A 21770-nucleotide genomic window follows, 5' to 3' on the forward strand; every position below is an offset into this window, starting at 1 on the left:
CCCGCACATCCTCCACCCACCTGGTCTCTCCCTGGACAGCTCTGCGCGTGTGTGAGGCTCGGGGAGGGAGGAAAGGAGGGTGGGAAAGGGACAGTGTTAGAGTCGCTAGCAGGAGGTGCGGGACCAGCAAGAGGAGGCTTCGTGAGGGAGGGGGTGCTGCCAGGCTCCGGGGAGGAGGCGGAGGCCTGGGGACAGCAGACGAGGCTTCGCCCGAGCCCAGCGCTTTTTCTTCCGCCGCGCAGTCTCGGAGCGGCGTGGGCTCGTGGGGAGCGCGAGGCGGCCGAGGTGCCCGCGGTTGGGAGGCCGGCCCTGGCGCACCCCGCGCCCGCGCCTGCTGACAGCTGCAGCTGGGCTCGAGCTGTCCGCTCCCGGCTCCGCGGCCTCCGCCCCCTCGGGCTCCCTCCCCTCCGCCTCTACCCCTCCTGCTCCGGTGCGGATCATTTCGCAACTGCTCGCCTCTCGCCCCGTGCCCGGCTGTTTTTCCATTTCCCAGTCCCTCTTCTTGAGTACTTTGCCCCTGCATTTGAGGAGAGGGGCTGGAAAGGGGGCGGGTGGAACGACCGGAGGAGAAGAAGGAAGCGAGGCCCGGAGGAGGAGGAGAAGGAGGAGGATCGGCGGACCGTAGGGAGGAGACCCCACGCCACCCTTTCTGGTCATCTCCCCTCCCGCCCCGCCCCTGCGCATACTCCCTCGCCGGCGAGCTACTTTCGGACGAGGAAAGTGAGGGCGGCCCTGGGTGACAGCGCCGCGGGACTAGTCCTGGGGAAGCCGCGCGTCTGCTCGCGTCTTGTCCGCCGCGCTCCCAGCCAGGGGTACAGCCCGGACCCAGGATGGCTTCGACTACAACCTGTACCAGGTTCACGGACGAGTATCAGCTTTTCGAGGAGCTCGGAAAGTAAGCGCCTTTGCCGGGCACCCTCACGTCCCCTTTCCAGCAGAGGGCGGGTCGCGTTACCCCCGACCCACCGGCCTCCCGCGTGGGGCGAGGGAATTTGGGAGACGGGAGGAGAGGGAGGAGGGCCCCTGGTGTGTCAGCTCGGAGGAAGGTGCTGTGTTAGTAAGACGAGGGGACAAAGAAGGGGCAAGACCTTCCACCCCGGCTGTGGCCCATTCCGGTAATCCTCAGCCCACCTTCTCCCGCTCCCCCCACCTTTCTGCACCAGAGACTTGGTGGATTTACGATCCCTGCAGTTGTAGCTGTCATCCTGAGAAGTGTGCGAGCGTGTGTCTGTGTGTATGGAGGGGAAACAAGAACCCATGTAAAATGCAACATAGATCATGTTTTCTGTAAATAGAGATGCCGCCTGCTTCGCAGGCGTGTCGGCCGTACGACCCACGTACGGATGAGAACTCGCTGCCACAGACGGTGCCATATTTATTGATGCCGAAAGTTCAACTTGGCGTAGAGTCTATTTCGCGTCCAGTAGTTGTTCTGTCCAGGAAAAGGGCCACCCCAAGGGACTCGAACCCCTGTCCCATATCCACGATTATTCTTTGCACTAGATTACTCGCTCATCATCATCCTTCCTAGGATTTACGTGTACATCTTCGCATTCTCTGGGAGGATTTATTTATACAGGCAGCGGAAAAGCCCTTTGGTGACCGGGAGAGCTTCCCAAGGGTAGCCCATCGTTGTGTAAAACGACCTCCTACACCTGACGGGCAGAGAACTATTGTACTTGGTGATGTTAAGGAAGGGGGCAGGAGACCTACTGAGAACCTGTGCAAAGAATCTAGAGGCCGAGCCGTGAACGTTAATTTATGTAGCATCAAACCCAAACCCAAATCCTCTGTCGCTAGTTTCGAACATTGCTTAAGGAAGGGGCGCGTTTCTGTGTGTGTTGTTTTATACAGTTGAATTAAAGGACATGTAAATATCTTTTAAATGTAATGAAAATCATATCCATATATATTTATGTTGTCTGCTGTTAAAACATGGAGAATATGTCGGAAGAGCAGCTTAATTCAAACTCTCCCCTCCCCCAGCCCAAAACAGGGCACAGAGAAATCACCATAGCAGGATTTGTTAAACCCCACTCAAGTGTTCCTAAGACTTATTTTAATGAAAACAATCACCATATTTACTTACTTGGAGCCACATTAATTTTATTTTTTCCTACTAAAATAAATAGGCAGCAGATTTTTTGCTGCTCCGTCTCAGCTCTGCTCTTTGCAGGGTTTCTTCTCAGAGCATTTGGTGCTGTGTTAGCGTGAAGTGTAAAATGTTTTCAAATTTCATGTGCAAACAAGAGCCGTCGTAATTGGCAGTTCTTTTCATTTTGTTGATTAATAATGTGTGCTCCCAGTTAATGAAATCTAATTTTACTCTTCAACATTAAAGAGGGTCTCAGTTTCCAGGAAGAACGGTTCATTTTCTGGATATTACTTTATGGTATACTGATATTTGACAGTTCACTAAATTCAATAAAAATGCTCAGATGTGCGTTTTTAATAGAATATCAGAGCTGATTATATTGATGACCTGCTAATTATTGGTTTTCAGGGGGGCATTCTCAGTGGTGAGAAGATGTATGAAAATCCCTACTGGACAAGAATATGCTGCCAAAATTATCAACACCAAAAAGCTTTCTGCTAGGGGTGGGTATTTTCAATCACATATATATGTTACTTGTGTATTTGTCATGTTGGTTGTTTGTTCTGTTGTATGTTGGTTCTGTTGTATGTAAATATGTCATTTAGTTATAATTGTAGCCTTAGGTATCATATGACATTTTGCGATTATTTCCTTCCTGAATGCCTCTTGGTCTGTACAGTTTAAAAATAAATGACCAAATACAATTGTTATTTGATAAATTGTTATTAAAATGCTATCTGTCCTGTGAGTAGTAGCATAAATAACTATTTTAAAGCAAATAAATATCACTAAGTGCATTTTGCCTTTAGCTCCCCTGTGAAATAACTTTCAGAAAAACCCTGGAATGGAAAAATGTAAGTCTCACAACTGTCATTATTCCCTTTTGCTTTTGAGAGGAAAAATGGGTCATAACTCAGCTGAATCATATATTTCAATTGTAGTTACACTTGAACTTAATTCATCAAGGTATATTTAACAGTAATGGCGTTGGGAGGAAAATTTTATGGTTGCTATATTCTAGGAAATTCAGCTTGATTTTGATGTTTCTGTGTGCAGTTCAGACCTTTACTGGATCATCTGCAGTAAGGCTTCTCACTCATGTAATGTATTTTACACATGCTTTATAACCACAAAGGTAATTCGTACTCATAAAATAGCTGTTGACATAAGCAAAAAACTTGGAGGGGCCTCATTGCATTCTTTTTATTTTGTTGAACTCATGCAAAAGTACTTATAACTGAAAGGGTAAGCATTCCAATTATTGTGAGCACGTGTCTAAGGTGTTTCCATGGGAATTTATGGCTTGATGAAATAAAAATGAAATTAAAATGAACAAAATGCCATAGTGTAGGTCCATTACAGTGACCTGGTTTATTTTAAGTAACGAGAGAAAAAATTCCATTAGGGTTACTTTTCCTTTAATTTGTCTTCTAAAAAGTGTTGCTTTCTAGAGTATCCTGGTATCATTGTGTCTGTCTCTGCCATGATTTTTTTTTTCTCTTTATTGCAGATTCTACTTTTAACGTGTACTTTAGATTTAGGTTGACATTTCAGTTTATTCATTTAAATGGGATTTTGTTGTGATTTCCTTCACCTGATTTTAATGAGTCTGAGGACGGTCTACCTGTTAAAGTAACCCGCACCGTAGATTCAGGACATGAGAACTAACGAGAAGCACGTTATGCTCAATTATGTTCCCTTTCCCCACTTCTCTCTCCTCCACAGAACATCTTTAATGGTAAAGGAGTTGCTAGACTGTAAATGACATTTTAGTGTTAAAAAGAAAAAAGAAAAAGGAAAAAGTGTAGTCAGATTTTTTTCGGTGCTTATATAATTTCTTCCTGTGTGCTAGGTACTTTTGGCAGGAGTGGGGTATCAGTTCTTTTGGAGGCGTTACAACACCTATCCCATATCTTTCAGTGGCTTTAAATTTTCTCTCAAAATAAATCAGTCTTGTGCTTCATGTTTACTAATTTCTTAGTTAGAATCATCCCTTTTCGTCTACCGCAGTTCATACTACCTACACCAGGGTGGCAAATACGCCTGTCTCTGCTCACATACATCTTATTTTACTTTCTTTTGCCTCGAATGGGTGGAAGATGAGTCTTCTCTAGCCTGATGGGACTCCTTTCTCCCTGTTACTCTGCTGATGTTTCTCACCTGCTCATACTCTGCCTTAGAGAACAATCTACTCCAAAGCCACCTTGCCCCTTCTGGATTTAATGATCCTTATTGTTCAGATTACATTTAGGGAAAGTAGTTAGGGTGAAGGGCTAACATGCATGCTTCTTGTTCTCCCTTTGCAATTTTCTTTGCTGTGACTTTGGGCAAGTTTCTTAACCTACTGAAGAATGAGGTGAAGAAGAAGGTGTGGGAACTAGATGCCCTGGATTTAAATTATGATTTGCCTACCTATTATTTGTGTGATCTTGGGCAGTTTACATATTTTCTATGAGCCTCAGTTTTCTCATCTGTAAAATCAAATAATAATTTAACCCTCTTATAGGGTTTTTGTGACAAGTAAGTGAATTAATGCAGTATAGAACAATGCCTGCTGTGTAATATGCATTAGGTGAATATTGGCTGCTATTACCTCATTGGGTTGTTGTAAGGATCAAAGGAAATTATTTGTATGACAGAACTTGAAAATCATAAATCCAGTGGCAGCCTTGATTTAGCTGTGAGAACCCGGTTTGAATCTTGGTTCCACTATTTAGTGTACTTAGTATTGTAGATTTGGTTCGGTCACTTAACTTTTCTTGGTCTCAGGTGATTCTTCAGTAAAATGGGGGAAAAGATCCCTATATGGTATTAATGGGCTGTTTTGAGGATTCAGTGGATTTCATGAGAACTACTTCTTAAAAAGTGCAAAGTGCTGTGTCAATTTTACTTATTACTGCTCACCTATAAAATACTATCATACTTTTCCTTCAAAATGTTCAATTTATTTTATATTGTCACACCAATTAGAGTTGTTCATAGAATATTTATACCTTTGAATGTATACATTTGTTAAACCTATACTGATAGTAAGCTACAAACTCTTAATGGGAGAATACCATGCTTTCATTTTTTAGTATCACATTCTACAGCATTGAGGACATAGTAGGGGGGGCTCAGTGCAGAGTGCCTCGTATCAAATGTGTCTATTAAATGGTGTGTAAAGGAGTTAGATACCTAGTTCATTCCTAAGAACAAGCAAATACTGGATGTAAAGAAGTCTGTAAGGTAGTATACTAAGAGCAAGTGCTTAAAAATATGAATTCTCCTTTCAAAGCACTCCCTTCCCAGAAGATAATGATCCTAAAAAACTTCTTTTGCAGAAAAAAATTTAAAGTAATTTCCTTAAAGGGAAATGTAGAATGAAATGCAAAACAGCATTTTTTCACCTCAAGGTAATGACTTTTTTTTTTTTGATTGCATATGGCAGTTTTTGTGGATCATGGAACTTTTTGTGCAAATTTTTGTTTGTATTATTAGAAATGCCATACCTCTGTAAATCCAAGTTTTAAGCCTATTTGTTTTAAAGACTAAGCAGGTCCTTCAACTCCATTCAATAATGTTCTTTAAGTGTAACATTATAACTGAAAAAGAAAGGCCATTGTCAGTACATCTAAGACCATGAGGGAATTGCCAAAACTTTGGCTCCATTCCTGCACAAATTTGCACCTCCAGCTATACTGTCACCCATGTATTTTTCTGTGCCTAGATTTTAATGGATTTCCAGCAGACAGTTTCAGTTGCATTTCCTCTCAGCTGTTAGTCACACACAGCATATTTGGGAGACTCAGAGTCTGTTGAAGAATTTCTTTCCTTTTGCGTTAACACGTGCATGCAAAGAGCATTCATACTCTTTGCATGCACTCTGTTCATACGTTCATACAGTACTGATCACATAGATGAGTACATTCATATATAATTTGGCTTGTTTTTAAAATAAAAAATAGTGTAGAAATGTTTCAGTCATCTGATATTTTATATGTAATTTCTGTCCTCTAAAATTTTTTTTGTTAGCTAGGAATAGAAGGTGTGTTTAGTAAGTGGTGGATAGTGATAATAGAATTTTCTCATATTATTACCATGACCAGTAGAAATTATATCATTTTGATAAATTAGGTTAGTACTTAACAAATGCTAATTTGCCCTTCTCTTTTGATATTTTGTCTATTTTGACATTTTTATAACTGTAAGGTACTGTCAGATTATGTAAAGTCCATGAAGGACTGAGACTGCAGTTCAGAATCCAGTGGACTGATGGTTCTGGTGGCAGATGTCTTTGGAAACAGTACATGTGACTTATTTCACATTTTAAAGCCTCCTTGTGGTAAAAGATTTTTGTATGTTTTTGATCATTAGAAACCACTTCTTATTACATAGAGTCTGTGATATACCATAAGTCATTGCTTTGTAAAATATTATAAATTACAATAGAAACTTGAAATAATATATGCTATTACAGGTATATTTTACCTCTATTGCTAAAGTTAAAATGGGGTTTCATTTTATATTTCTGTAAAACTTCAGATATAATGCAAGTAAACTTTGATTTTGCTAGTTTTGTTAATTCCTAGATTGGTATTACTAGACCATGAATCAGGACTTTATAAACTGTTTTGACCATGTACAGAAAATTAGGTCTCAGCTGTGAAATCTGAATATTGCATGTATGTCCCTAAGTAGTCTTATTTATGTTATAATAGGGATGTCAATAACTAACTCTTGCTACACTGTTTTCTTTTTTTGGCATCCAGGCAGTCAAGAAATTACTGTAATTTCTCAATTTCATGGTTACTTGTCTTGAATTGGAAGTAGAACTGAGACGATATAGATGAATCAAGTTGTTCTGATTATACATTATTGATTTGGCAATTTAGAACTAATTGGGCAAATGATACTAACTTTTGAAAAATTTCTTGGCTCAAACAATATTTTCAGAAAAAATTAGTAAATCATTTGATTTTTGTACATGGAATCTCTACAACTCTTCAATTATTGAGACCCAAAGTGGCATGTATCATCCTTATCATCTTAGTGTCCTTTGGTTATGTTTAGTTGTATTTACATTTACGTAGGCTTTAATATTAAGTATTTATTTTTCTCTTTTGGTGAATAAAAATATTGATATTCAAAAGTAGGAGATAGAAGATAAACATGTATATCTGTATTTCCAGGAAATAATGAAAATACTTTAAGTATTCCAGCATCATTAAATAAGGCAAACTTAGGGAATGTGGTTGTCAGGTGCTTCACTGTGATGGTTAATAACTCGTATAACCTCTACCTGACTGATCATTCAGTAGGAATTGAACACCCTGAGAACCTTGATTGTTTATACATTTAGATTAATACTTTTCATTTCCATTGAAATATTGAATCAATTCAATATAAAAACTAAAATTTAGTAATTACTTTTTATGAGTTTTTTCAATGTTAACAATCATGAATTACTATAAAGCACATAGTAGGATTTTCTTGGACATTTAACTTCTTTTGTTAACTCAAAGTTTAATTTTTAAGTCTTTTCCTTGGGCTTATACTGAGGTAGGCCAACTCCTAGTGTCTCTAGGGCTGGTCAGTATTTTTTTTAAAAGTAAATACTCATTTATTGGGGTATAGTGTGTAGAGTTTTTTTTTAAATAAATTATTGGCAATTGGTTAATGATTGTTTACATGGAAGGCTATTTTAAAGCTTTTAAATTATAGTAGTATCGTTTAGTAAATTGTATTGCGATATATTAAATGGAGTCTTAGCAAAATATTTTTACCTAAAAAAAAAAAATATTTTTACCTAAAATATAATACCTTTATAATTTATATTTTATACTGCTTTATAGATTACTAAGCACATTCACAAAGATGACCTCATTTTGTTTTTATTTGATAAATATTTAATGATTAAAATTATTAAACTTTACATATCTACACAAATAGAGAGCACAGAAGACATAAATGGTGGTATAAGTCTAGCATGAATAAAGTGCCGTGGATTTTCAAAGGAGGGAAAGATTATTTCTGCCCAGGGAAATGAAGGAAGGCTTTTATAGAATATGGATTTAAATAAATATTTAAAACCATAATGCAGATGGGGCTCAAGTACCAAAGTCTAAATAAACAATTTGGAGAGAGTGTTCAAAATAATTTAGATATCTGATTATAATGAAAATTTAATTTTATTCATATGGTATGTTTATTGTGACTATTAGTAAGACGTTATTTTTGTAGTAGGAAATTTTTTAGGTGACAAAATTCTTATGATTCCAGTTAAAGTAGATATCACAATACTAAGGTGAATTCATAGACCTTTCATCTGCCATAACCTGTCTCTTACTCTAGGATGGGGAAACTGGTAGGTTTGGAGGGGAGAGAGCACAGCTCTGTTTGTTGTTAGGTTTTGATTTTAAATATCAACTATTATAATTATACACAGTCACAGAATAACATCATCATTGACTTTTTTTAGTTAGGTGAACCCTTTTTAATACTACCATCTCCTTTTAAGACACTTTATTTAATCCACACTGCAGCATTCAGATAGACAATGTTATCTCCATTTTTAAATAGTTACTAAGAGTTACTCTGAGTTACTAAGAGCCTCAGTGTTAGTAAATGTTAGAATCAAGAATTTCAACCCAGTTTTCTCTGGCTCTAAAGCCTGGATCTTTTCTATCATCACATCCCGTTGATTGCTGTTACAGAGAACTTATCTTAACCTTTCTGTACTGATCTGTATGTGCTTGGCTCATCTTCCTACTAAACTTCAGGTTCCTTTATAAAAAGAACTATGCCTTATATACATCTTTATATTCCCAATGCAAGGTATGGAACTGAGTATTTATTGGAAAATATATTTGGGGTTCCAACTTGTGAGAGAAGATAGTGTTTTAATTGCTGCAGTAACATAAGATCAAAATGAAGTTTCAGAAGGCCTCACCATGCTCTTTTGTGAAAGGAAAACAATGTAGTGAAAAATCTTTTTAAAATGGTAGGAGAGGGGGCTTCCCTGGTGGTGCAGTGGTTGAGAGTCTGCCTGCCAATGCAGGGGACACGGGTTCGAGCCCTGGTCTGGGAAGATCCCACATGCAGCAGAGCAACTAGGCCCGAGAACCACAGCTACTGAGCCTGCGCGTCTGGAGCCTGTGCTCCGCAACAAAAGAGGCCGCGAATAGTGAGAGGCCCACGCACCGCGATGAAGAGTGGCCCCCACTCGCCGCTACTGGAGAAAGCCCTCGCACAGAAACGAAGACCCAACACAGCCAAAAAAAAAAAAAAAAAAAAAAAAGGGTAGGAAAATAATTACAGAAGAATGAAATATTTTGGTGAACTTAATTTATTAACTGATTAACATAAAGTTCCTAGGATTACTTCTTCTAAATGATTTACTTAAAACTCAGCTCTTAGCCAAAGCTCAGAGAAACCTGCTCAGAAAGGCATTCTCCTCTACCTCATCTTGTTAGACCAGTGAAGAATGGAAGACAAATGTGTGTTTCGTTGTTTCTTCTTGGACAGCACTGTTGTATGTGTCAAATTCATACAGAAGTATGGCAACTGAAAGAAAAATACAAACTTAAGTTTTTTATTTGTTGGAAAAATAACTCGTGGGTATAGCAAGTAGTATAAAGATATATATAATATTGTTATGTAATATTTATATACAGTTAATTGTTCTACCTAAGGTTCTCTACTTTTTGTTAGATTGCACAGGGATTAAAAGAAATTGTTACATAAAATTTGATATATGCAATTATGCATATTTAATTATAAAACAGTAATCAAGCACCTAGTAAACCTCCACCCAACTTAATAATTAGAACATTCCCTTTACTTTTGAAGCTCCTTGTGTGTTCTTGCTGATTCCCATCCCTTGCCTCATTCTAAGAGTTAATCACTACCCCTAACTTTTTTGGGAGAGCTACCTCTTTTATTTCCCTATACTCTGGGACTTTTTAATTAACTGGTTGATCTTAGTCGATGAATCAGGTGCCAATGGAAAAGCTATGCACTTATTATCTAGGTAAATTGTATTTTATTTTGAGTTGTATGTGTTTAAATCATGGAATAAACTGCATTAATTCTCATATATTAGTATATAATCTTACCCTTTCCCTTAAGGCTAGAGAAGGCTTAAATTACTTGGAATTTTTTTAGTAACAAGAAATTCCTTTTGAAGAAATTTCATTTATGATGATGTGTACACATTGAAATCAGTAAGAGTAAGTTGTATAAAACTAATTTATTAAAGGTAAATGTAGTAAGTGAAAATCAGATTTTTATTCTATCTTATAGGGAAGTTATAGAGAGTTGAGATATGCCACATTATGACATTAGTGTTTAAATTAAAATTTGATGTTTTGGTAAAGAAATACTTTTGCAATTTTTGGAGGCTATGTTATAGCCTAACTTAAATTTCTGCTGAAGTGTATTCACTAGTAATCCAGGCCCAAACTCTCCATGTGCCCAGTGGACTCGCCAATTTTCCCCTTCTGTGAATGGCACCATAATTTCCCCAGGCTCTCAAGAAGGCTTAATCCCTTTCTTTTCCTTAACCAGTCTTTCCCTTAACCTGTCTCAACTCCTTTTCCTTCTGTTCTTTCTCACCATTCTAATTGGAGCTTTCTTTTCCTCTTCATTCAACTCTTTTAAATAGCTTCTTACACAGGTTTTCCAGCTGATAGTTGCAACATTTTTAATTCATTTAGTCACCTCATTATTAGACCTCTGTACCCACTGTGCTGAGCATTTGATCAGATCTAGAGATGGACGTGAAAGGTAGAGATTCTGCCCTCAGGTATTTCATGGTCTATTAATGTGGATGCTGACATGGTAAATACAGTATATGGAGCTTTTAAGGGCTATAATAGAGGTATTCACAGGGCCTTCAACGGAGATATGGTTGGAGGTGGTTGGTATCACAGATTTCATGAAGAGATTTATGTGTGAGATTGTGTTTAGAATGATAAGTGAGCCTGTTAGAAAAAAAAGGAGAAATGGTTGGCCAGGCAAAGTAAAGCAGCATGTTCAAAGGAAGGGAGAAGGTCCGGCTCCACCGTGCAGGTGGAATGAGTACACCTAGTACTGTTGAACTCCTCTCTCCTTTAAGACCCAGTTCAGGTGCTGCTTCCTCCAGGAAGCCATCCCTGACTTCCTCTCCACCCCTCCTTCCCTTCTCTAGCCAGATGTGATGATTTTTCTCATCCTTTGAGTACCTTTTTCATGTTTCTTTAGGAGCTTGTCACATCTCTCCCCTTGTATTGCAGTTATTTATGTTGTAGCTTTGAAGCATCTTGTGGACATTTTTAAACTTATCTTTGAATTTGTGCCTGGAACAGTAATTACAATAGTGCATATACTTATCAATGTTTGTTGCATGAATGGACAAATGAATGGGTGAGCAAATAAGATTCTGTCTTTTGAAATAGACCTGATTAACAGAGTCCTATGACAGATAAAATAAATGAAAATTGAGCTAAGGTTTCATGTCAGGTGGCATTCACTAACTGAATAAATTAATTCTCAATTATTCACAATTCCCTAATTATTCCATTAGCTTTCAGATGACAGGTTATTCATTGGAAAGCATTTTGTATAATTCAGTAAATTTTTGAGCAACTACATACAAATTCTCATTGCTTTTTTTTTTAAACCATGTAATGTAAAGTGGCTCAATAATAAGGGGTGACATTTTCATTGTGTGTCCATCAGTATCACTTCAGTAATGTCAGATTCATGTCATCATTACATTTTTAAAACATGTTTGGATTTTAAAATTTTTGATCCATTCTCCAGAGGTGGTTATTTTTTCACTTAGCTTTTAACAAAGCTCACTTTAAAAAGCATTTTGGTGATACTTTATAGAGTTTTGGATACACAAATCATGGATATTATTTGCTTAGAGTAATTATTTGATTTTTTAGTAAAGGCAGTTAGAGGCTGGCTGTTATAATTGCTGTGTCTGTCAATTCTGAAACTTGGTGGAAGGACTAGGAAGTGTACTTGTTTCAGTATTGGAAAACAACACATATTTTAGAGCACTTATTTGTGTTTCCTCTTCAAGGAACTTTTCTTGTGTGATATGTTACAGGAAATTGGGGATTTCACAATTCTATAACTTTACAGTGTATATCATATATATATTTTAGAAAATATGCTCTTTTCATACAAGCATTTCAATCATATTTTAAAATGGCAATTTAAAGGCCAGATGTGGCAGAAGTGATTTGTGAAATTAGTTCAGCTGAACATTCTGGCCATTTTGTAGAAACTTTATTTATGATGAATCTTTTATTATTTTAGTAAAGCAAATTGTATATGCTTTTTTTTTCCATTGCGGAGCACAGGCTCTGGACGCACAGGCTCAGCGGCCATGGCTCACGGGCCTAGCCGCTCCGTGGCATGTGGGATCTTCCCGGACCGGGGCACGAACCCGTGTCCCCTGCATTGGCAGGCGGACTCTCAACCACTGCGCCACCAGGGAAGCCCAGTGTATATGCTTTTATATTAAAGATTATATATATATTCATATTTGTTACAGAGAGAAATGTATACTTTGGACATACCTCTGAAATACTTTTCAAATTATTTATTACCAACATGGATAAAAACACTTAAAAATTATATAAAAATATATATTCTAAATACAGAATCGGGGAAGTACAGAAAAATAGAAAGAGGAAGACACATTCAAAGTTGTTACCCCAAACAATCACTGTTACTATTTTGTTTTCTTTCTTTTTTTCTTCTTAATTTGTCAGAATACTAGACTAAAATACACAATTTTGTGTCCTGCTTTTTTGCTTAATATTATAAAATTTCCCTGTGACTACAAATCCTTTGAATTACACTTCGCTAAGTAAAACATAAGTTTTAGTATTGCTAGTTTTTTAAAAAAAATTTGTTCTTTGCTATGATAAATGATATGATAGTAAACATTGTTTTGTAAAACTTTTTCATATTTCTAATTCTTAGGGGATATTCATAAAGGAGAATTAATGGGTTAGAGGATTGAATTATCAAAATTCTTGATAAATGTTGCCAGATTGCATTATGCAAATGTTGTACATTTCCACCAGTAACATTTAAGTATGCTAGTAAAACTGAATTTTGGGAAGCATGATTCTAAATTTCAATTTAACAAAAGAACAGTTACCTTGTTCCACACCCCCTGCTAGATAAACAAAAGTACAAAGATAAGGTCCTTCATTTCAAGGTGAAATAGATGTGGAGTCAGGTATATTACCAGGCAGGTTGATAAGTGTCACAATCGAAGTATATTATCAGGCAGGTTGATGAGTGTTACAATGGAAATATTTACTCATTCTGGGGTATAAGAAGGTAACTGGGTTGTTGAAAGGTAAGGGAAAACTTACTAGAGGAGCTGATCTCGGAACTGGGTTTTGAAAATGACCACTTTTGAATTTAAAGATGGATAGAAAAGATATAATAGGATATTATTTTAAAAATTAATGAGAAGCAAAGAAATCATTATGTGCCAATAAAAAGTGAACTGGAAAGTATATAAGTATTTTTTAACCCTGAGTGGTCAACTTACTGTATATAAAGTTTCATGAAAGCATGCAAAAATTGATGAAAAGAGATGGACATTTTTTCTTTCAGTGAATCATTTAAGTGCAGCAGGATCTGTTGGAAGGTATTAAGTATGTTGGGTTTTGGGGATTTTACAGCCCTGAGTCATTAGGGATGAACAGCTGATAAGAGAGGAATAATAACTTATCTACCTCATGTTTTGTTTTATTTAGCTTTGAGGCAAATACAAAAAAAAAATTTGAGTGACTGAGTGAAAGATAAAGGACAGGAGGATAATTAGAGTCTTTTTAAAAAAATCAACCAATATTAAAAGTGCCCTAGGGAATCCCATTTGTGTTTATAAACAAGAAAAACTAGATGGTTTCTGCAGTTGTGATATTGGATGAATAACTTGTTAAGAAAATGTAGGTTTTGGTTCAAAGCCAAAGGTAAGTAAGTTGTCTAAAAATGGTATTGACATTCACTCCCTGAATTCCCAGTGTCTAGAGTAGTGCCTGGGATCCTTCACAGATATTTATTGAATAGATGAATGAATAAATGACTCCCAAACTACATCATATTATGATAACATATTAACATATTTAGGGACCCAGAACTTTTAGCAGTTAGATTTGTATACACTATACTCTTTTAAGAAAAGCTCAAAATTAACAGATTAATTCTGTGATATATATAATTTAGTACAAGCTGATGGTAGAAAATAGTAATTTATTCCCTTCCCTTAAATAATGGAAAAAAATCTCTCATTCACTTAGAAGACAACTTCAATTTAAATATTTAACCTCCCTAGCTAGGCTTAACCATGCAATATTTTCCTCCTATTTATTTTTATTTTTAAGGGAACTTAGCATCTATAAAACATTTTAATTTGTAAGATCTCCCCAGTTTTGTTAATATTAAGGACTATGTAACCTGTAGTTTAGCGGGGGGCTATATTGTTTTATTCTCTCTATGTATACATATATGTATATATATATAATTTATAGTAGAATATTTTTGTTCTGGTGTAGGAGCTTTGTGGAAGAGAAAGCCTTCTATTGACTTCAAAAACAGTGACTCAAGTTGGTATAGTCGTTAGAAAGTAGGGTGGGAAAAATCCTAATTCCAGTTTGCAAGCAGAATTTCAGGGTCAAAGTCTACTGTTATCTGAGTGTAGGCCTCCTGATTTCAGGCCAGTTTTCATTTAGGCCAGTTTTCATTCTAGTAGAATTGGAGAAGGAAAAATAAAAAAGTATCAGAGAACTATTTAACGCCTATAAATGTAAATGGGATTGAGGCCTACTTTCACTAGTATTTATGTGCTTTGGAAATTATTTTTGGAAATAAATATTCTTTGGATTGACTTTGCCCCTGCTTCCTATGTATTTTATGATCAGGAAAAGGGATAAACAAAATTTAATTGTTAACCTTAAGTCTGTTTGAAAGAAAAAGATATCATATCTCATCTTGACAGAGAACCAATTATTGGATTACTTACAGCACTGTATCTGTTTAGTGCTAATAATCACAGTATCTATAATCGGCCAGTGACACAGTATAGAGAAGGCCCTAAGACTTGAACAGGGATGGCTAAAGGATCACTGAGAGAGTTAATCTTTTAAAGTAATAATGATTTTTTTAAATGAAATTAATATCTGTTGACCTTTTGCAAACTTTGAGAAACTATTTTAGGTAGGAGACTTTATGTTTTAGAATAATCTGAACCAACTAAATCCAAATTGAGAGATACCAGTATTAGAAATATACAGTGAACACACACAGAGTCAGTCTTAAAAATAGCACTTAGCGGGCTTCCCTGGTGGCGCAGTGGTTGAGAGTCCGCCTGCCGATGCAGGGGACACGGGTTCCTGCCCCGGTCCGGGAAGATCCCACATGCCACGGAGCGGCTGGGCCCGTGAGCCATGGCCGCTGAGCCTGCGCGTCCGGAGCCTCTGCTCCGCAATGGGAGAGACCACAACAGTGAGAGGCCCGCGTACCGCAAAAATAAATAATAAATTAAAAAAAAAATAGCACTTAGCTGTGAGAGGATAATTTCTCCTCCATCTAGCATATAAATGTTTCATTCAAACTGTTTATAGCAAGCTTTGGGGAAGAAAGGTGGAGGGAAGTGAGAAATGAGTCTTTTGAAAAATTCTTGTAGCTCACAGTAACGCTTGGTTAGCGTCTTTCATTCAGGGATCTGAGACGTTCCCTAACTGAGTCCCACCGTACTTCTGGAGTGTGGGTGAGGGACACTTGGGGATTCTTGTGCCCAGTGCCGGGAGGCCTGTCCTCCCGAGTGGCATGTTGCAGCCGTTTCATAGTGCACGTCCCATTCCCTCCTGGGCCACGGAGTGGAGGAGCCAGCATTACCCAGCTGAAATAGCAGAGGGATTTAGAGAGCAAGGAGCGAATTACCTGGACTGCAATTTGGGTAGGTCTCTGGGTCAGTAACCCTATTCCTATAAAAATGTCCTATCTTTAAAACATTTTATATCCTGCTTTTTTAACCCCAAGAAAGTAAAGTCTGTCTCTCTTTTCCTCTGTATGATTATGTACCTTTGGGAGCTTAACATTGAATAATGAAGAATACGATAGCCTATATCTACTCTTGATGAGGAAAGAAAGCAAGGTTAGCATTTTCCCTAAAAGTTGTCAGAACTATTTGCATTATGCCTGGCAAAAGCAAGCTGTAGGAGGCATGAAAATAATAAAATGTGTTCAGTTCCCACAGAAAAACTGATAGCATGGTTTGGAGAATAGGAGACGCACGTAAAGGATTATAGAAAAGATAAAGATGAGTAATAAAACAATGTAGTATGATAATTCAGTGTACCTAGTAGCGCCATTTAGTTGCGGAAGCAAGAAGAGTAACACTGAGGAAGTAGAAGTTAAGATGGATGGGAGGAAGGAAGAAGGATAAAGGACACAGGGGTGCAGAAGTGTTTGGGCAGAAGATAGAGAATCTGTGGGAAATCAGGAAAAAAAAAAAAGCCTGTAAACATGTGAAGGTCTTTGATTGCCAAGTTGAGAATATTGTCTTAAATACAGTGGTGACACTTTAAAGAGGTCATCTAAGACATTACTGGGCAGCAGTGAGTAAGAAGGATGGATTGGCTTAGAGTGTAAGATACTAAAATTCTGAAACCTTAAGATAATGAAGGATAAGGCTGACTGGGGTTTCAAGTTGAATCATGGGGAGAATTGTAACTTTCAAATAACAAACTGAGAAGTCAAAATCAAGAACTGATTTTAATGAAGGAAGATGATGAATTGACGTGTGTTTAAGCTGTATATTCGGGTTGAAATATCTAAAAGATCATTGAAAATTGAGCGTGATCCTTGAGAAAGGGACTCGGGAAGCAGCACAGTACACTGTACAGGTTAAGAGCATCTGCTCTGAAATCAGATTGCCAAAGTTCAAGACCTGTCTCTACCAGTTCTTAGTTCTTGTGATCTTGGGTGAACTTAGTAACCTCTCCAAGCCTTGTTTGTTTGTTTGTTTGTTTTTAATCTATAATAAACTGCAGTAATCAGTTTAGCTGCTATTTGTGACTTGTCTGCACAGAGATGACGTGCTAGTGGAAAAGATCGCAAAGGACAGAAGATAGGAAAAAAAAGAGAGCCTAGGACAGTGATGTGGGGGAATACCTGCATTTTAATGGATGAAAGGGGGAAGTAGGATTACTTTAAGAGAAGTGATAGGATATGTCAGAAAAGGAAAATGCAGTGCTTTGAACTCAGAGACTTTTTGCAAAGGAGGGGATGGCTAGTGATGTTGGATGTTACAGAGAAATAGAAGGAAATGAGGGCCAAGAAAAGGCCTTGGTTTCCCAGATAGCAGAATTTCAGTTATGTGAGCGAAGCAGTCATGAGGATCAATCAGGCTAGTCTGTTATTCATCTTCACATCCTTGTAACTGAGCATGTTGCCTGAAGTATAATTGGTATTTAATACATATTTGCTGAATGGAGAAAGAACAAAACCTATTTCTTCGGATTAAAGAAAAAATGGAGATAACATGTGAAACCTTGCTGGTTTAATGAAATGGGAAAAGAGAGACAGACACACATGCCAAGGGGTAATTTCAGGGATTAACCCAGTCAAGGGAATTAACTTTGGTGATAAGTAAAACTGAAGCTTATTTGAAGGAAGAGGAAAAAGAATCACTAGAGAATAGAAAGACTGATAATGTAAGGGAAGAGGGTAAAATCTGGGAGGTAGAGTCCTGGAGACTTGGGTGTGTGTGGGAAGAAGACCTTCTTCTTGAGGGGGCAGCAGGAGGAGCTGTGCAGTCTTAAGTCTTAAGGCATTTGGAGTGGAGAAGAAGACAGTTACAGCCCAGCTGAGAATAAGAGAAATAGAAGTAGGAGTGAGAGCTTAGGACAGATTTGGGATGGTCTTTGCGGATTGGAGAGAGGGGTCCCCCAAAAGCAGTGTGCAGTGGATCATTAGCAGGTACAGTGAACATGGCCTTGAATCTAGGCCCAAACTGCCTAGGGCTTCACAAGGTGAAGGATTCTGGCACTTTTTAAGGTTTCTTTTTCTTTTCTGTTTTTTTTTTTTTTAAATATTTTCTTTAATTTGTACAACTAGTAAGAATATAATTTAAATCCAACCCTAGGTAATAGCAAAAGCCCTTGCTGTTGTCATTCTATTATGTTCTTTCTACGGTACATCTGGCAGGACAGAGGAGGTGGGGAGGAAGTTAGAAAGCAGAAAATTGGGAAGAAAATTTTATTCTACAGGAATGACAGCCACAGTGATACCATTTTGGAATGTTTGGTAGCAGCTTTCTCTTTCTACCTGAAAGGGAAGCCTGGGGACTCTTCAGTTCACAATCTATATTAGCTGTTTCCCTAATTTCTATCAATTTTTTTCAATTTCTCTACATAAACAAAAGACTCTGCAGGCAGCTTTTAATGTTTGAGTTATCCATAATTTCATCAGTAGGAAAGCACTGCTTGTGGAGGAAAATTATTACAGATAAGGAATATGAAATAAATATTGTAAAGACATAAGCTAGTTCATCCTGGATGTATTATTACCAACCTTTAATAAGGTTTATCATCACGAACACTCAATTTTATGTGCCTTTGCTTACTTTCCTATATGCATATCTCTGGTTCATTGACTATGATGATAAGGACTTTCGGTTTGATAAGTTTTCCCAAAAGCATTGGTATAGTGAATCATTTTCTTAAAAGTTTGTGTCGTTTTTCTGTTTGTTTTTCTAAGTTCACTACAAAGGCAATGAACCCAAAGATTGTAATTGAGGTAGATGTGATCAGAATGTGTTTCATTTTTTTCTTCTTACATCAAATACTTTTCCATTCCCTCATTCATTTCCCAGTTCTTTCTCCCTTTGCATGTTACTGTGATGTTTAGTATCTGATTACTCCTACTTTTCTCTCCCTCTACCAACTGATTTCCCACAAATGACATTGTGTCTTGAGTTTGGACTTCTAAGTTCTAGAAAAGAAGACATCTTTACACCATTCTGAGTTACTAGCTTTTGTCTAATAAATGGAAATTTGAGGTCTTTTATGCTGAAGTTTTTGTAGCCCTGGATTTTGTTTCTCTAGTTTCCAAGGGATCTCATGTCTTATTTTACCCCCATTACATCAGTCATCATTCATTCACTCATTTACTGAACACATTTATTGAGCAACTACTATGAGTGGGCAAATTTCTAGATTCTAGAAATACAGGTTTGAGCAAACTTGGGATGGGAGAGGCTGGAGGAGCCATTTAAATAGATAAGTGCCATACAGTGCTATGAAGTAAATAAAACAGGGCCATAAGTTAGTGACCCCAAGTGGGGTTACTTTGGATAGACCTCTCTGAGGACATTAGCATTTGAGCTGAGATGTTAATAATAAGAAGCAAACTATGAGAAAATGTGAGAGAAGAACATTCCAGGCCAAAAGACCAAGGTGACAATGAGCTTGCTAAAGAGTAGGAAGAAAGTCATCAAATCTGGAGTGTAATTAGCCAGGAGGAGAGAAGTACACAGCACAGTGATCTTGGGAAGTGGGCAGAGGGCAGATTGGATAGAGCCTTTTAGCCAATATTAAGGAGTTTGAATCATATTTTAAAGCAGTGGTAAGCCATATTGAGGATGTGGATCAGGGAAGTGGTATGACCAGATTTTGTCTTAAAAATCTCTCTCTGGCTGCCATGTGGAAAAGAAATTAGAAGGATGTGTGAGTGAAAACAAGACTAGTTAGGAGACTCTTGCAGCCTATGCGAGACGTGAAAGTGGCAGTAGATATGGTGAGAAGGATGTATTTTGGAAGGAGAAAATATAGGACTTGCTGGTGGAAAGATTGTGAGGTGTGAAGGAAAGTGAAGAGCCATGACTACTAGATTTGTAGCCAAATCAACTGTCCAAAGGTGGTGCTATTAACTGAGATGGGGAGTAGCAGAGTAGAAGTAGATTGGGGTGGAAAATCAAGAGTTCAGGTTTCGCTGTGTTAAATGTGAGATTCCTCATTCCCCAGAGAAACCTCTTACCTATTAGCAGTTATTCCCTGTTCCCACCTTTCCTTCTTTCCCCTGCCAACTCCAGGCAACCACCAGTCTACTTTGTATTTCTATAAATTTGCTTATTCTAGGCATTTTATAGACATATAATCATACATTATGTAGTCTTTTGTGACTGGCTTCTCTCATTTAGCATAATATTTTCCAAGTTCATCTATGCTGTAGCCTGTTTTATTGTGACTAACGTTCCATTATATGGATATACTACATTGTGTTTATACATTCATCAGTTGACGGGAATTTGGATTGTTTCCACTTTTTGGCTATTAGTATAAATAATGCTGCTCTGAACACTTGTGTCCAAGTTTATTGTGAAAACCTGTGTTTTTATTTATCTTGTATATGTTCCTAGGACTGGACGAAAATACTGTACACACACAAACACACATTCAAGAAATACAAAATAGTTTATGAAAAAGATAGTACCCTGTAGTGTACTATAGGAATTATTGGTTTACTAACCTGATTAATTTTCATTATAACATATGTGCATGTAACACATAGGTAAGAGAGTATTGTAATTTAGATAGATCTTTTGATGTGTGAAAAAGAAATGGAAGTAGAGTTTCAGAGTAAGAAAGTGAATTATGACCATCTTCCTTTATGTATGAGGAATAGAGACATCATACCAATTCGGAAGGTCTTTGTTTAACCATTATTTTAAATTAGCTGTGCCCAGAGTTGAAAGGAACATCTGTTTCACGTCAAAAGAATCATCAATCCAACCTGTCTGTTCCTGTATGGTCTCCTTACTCATGTCAACTATTACTGGAAAGAATTTGGCCTGGGGATCTTTATTTGTATCATGGATTTTTGTTAGAATATTGATGCAAATGGGTATTTTTCTTTTGATTGAATGGGAAGTGTGGTAATATTCTTACACTAGACCCACCCCTTCCTGTTACACCTCTGTAGGAGAGGTGTCTGTTTCTGCACATTACTTGCCAGGCTGTGGCAGATACCCATAGTCTTGTGGACATTGGTATAAAATTTGCTAGATATTTTGCTTTTGTGGTGGAGAGCTGTTTTGAGGAGTGATTGGGGGGGCTGGGGGGGTGCTGAGAAGAAGTGGGCTGAAGTTGTCTTTCACTAAAATCCCAGATTAGCTTGATAATCAGTGAGGAGTTTCCATTTTCATCTTTTAAATTGAAGAGTGAATTTAGGATTTATTAAAGGCCTAAGAATGCTGCCTCTCTTTCCCATGAAATTTGAGGGATGAATTTCAGTTCTCTTTTGCAGCGTTGTATTTTATTGATCTGGCAATGCAAGATTAACCCATCTGTGGATTATTTTCATGTATTGTGCTTCTAAGTGCTATGAACAGTTTTAGGAATGAAAAAGAACGAAGGAATTTTTTTTTTAAGGGGTATGCTAATTCAGTTAGTATTTATGTTTACAACATTAAAAAACCTACTTTGCATTAACGGTGAGACATTTGTTGGATGGTTCTATATTGCCATATATATTTACAATTTGATGGCTATTTCCAACTGAATTGATAAGCATTGTTCCCCACATTACATCTTTCATAAAATGCTTTAATTAGTTTTGAAGACTAGGTTGGATTAATAGCCTTTCAGACTTGACTCTTCTCAAGACATTTTTAGTG

General features: G+C 37.5%; 1 protein-coding gene across 8 annotated transcripts in view; it reads left to right on the forward strand.

The window, feature by feature from the left end:
• Positions 1-470: 470 nt before the first annotated feature.
• The window catches only part of CAMK2D (calcium/calmodulin dependent protein kinase II delta), a gene marked incomplete at its 3' end in the record, with an annotated part of 279253 nt that continues 257953 nt past the window's right edge, over positions 471-21770 (forward strand). For all 8 annotated transcript variants that reach the window (XM_082838403.1, XM_082838399.1, XM_082838401.1 and 5 more), the window contains exons 1-2: positions 471-895; positions 2504-2598. In XM_082838403.1, the coding sequence (XP_082694529.1) occupies positions 831-895; positions 2504-2598 (160 nt within the window). In that variant the 5' untranslated portion in view covers positions 471-830. The remainder of the gene's footprint in view (positions 896-2503; positions 2599-21770) is intronic.

This window comes from Leucopleurus acutus (assembly GCF_964270905.1).
Source record: "Leucopleurus acutus genome assembly, chromosome: 4".
NCBI lineage: Eukaryota > Metazoa > Chordata > Mammalia > Artiodactyla > Delphinidae > Leucopleurus > Leucopleurus acutus.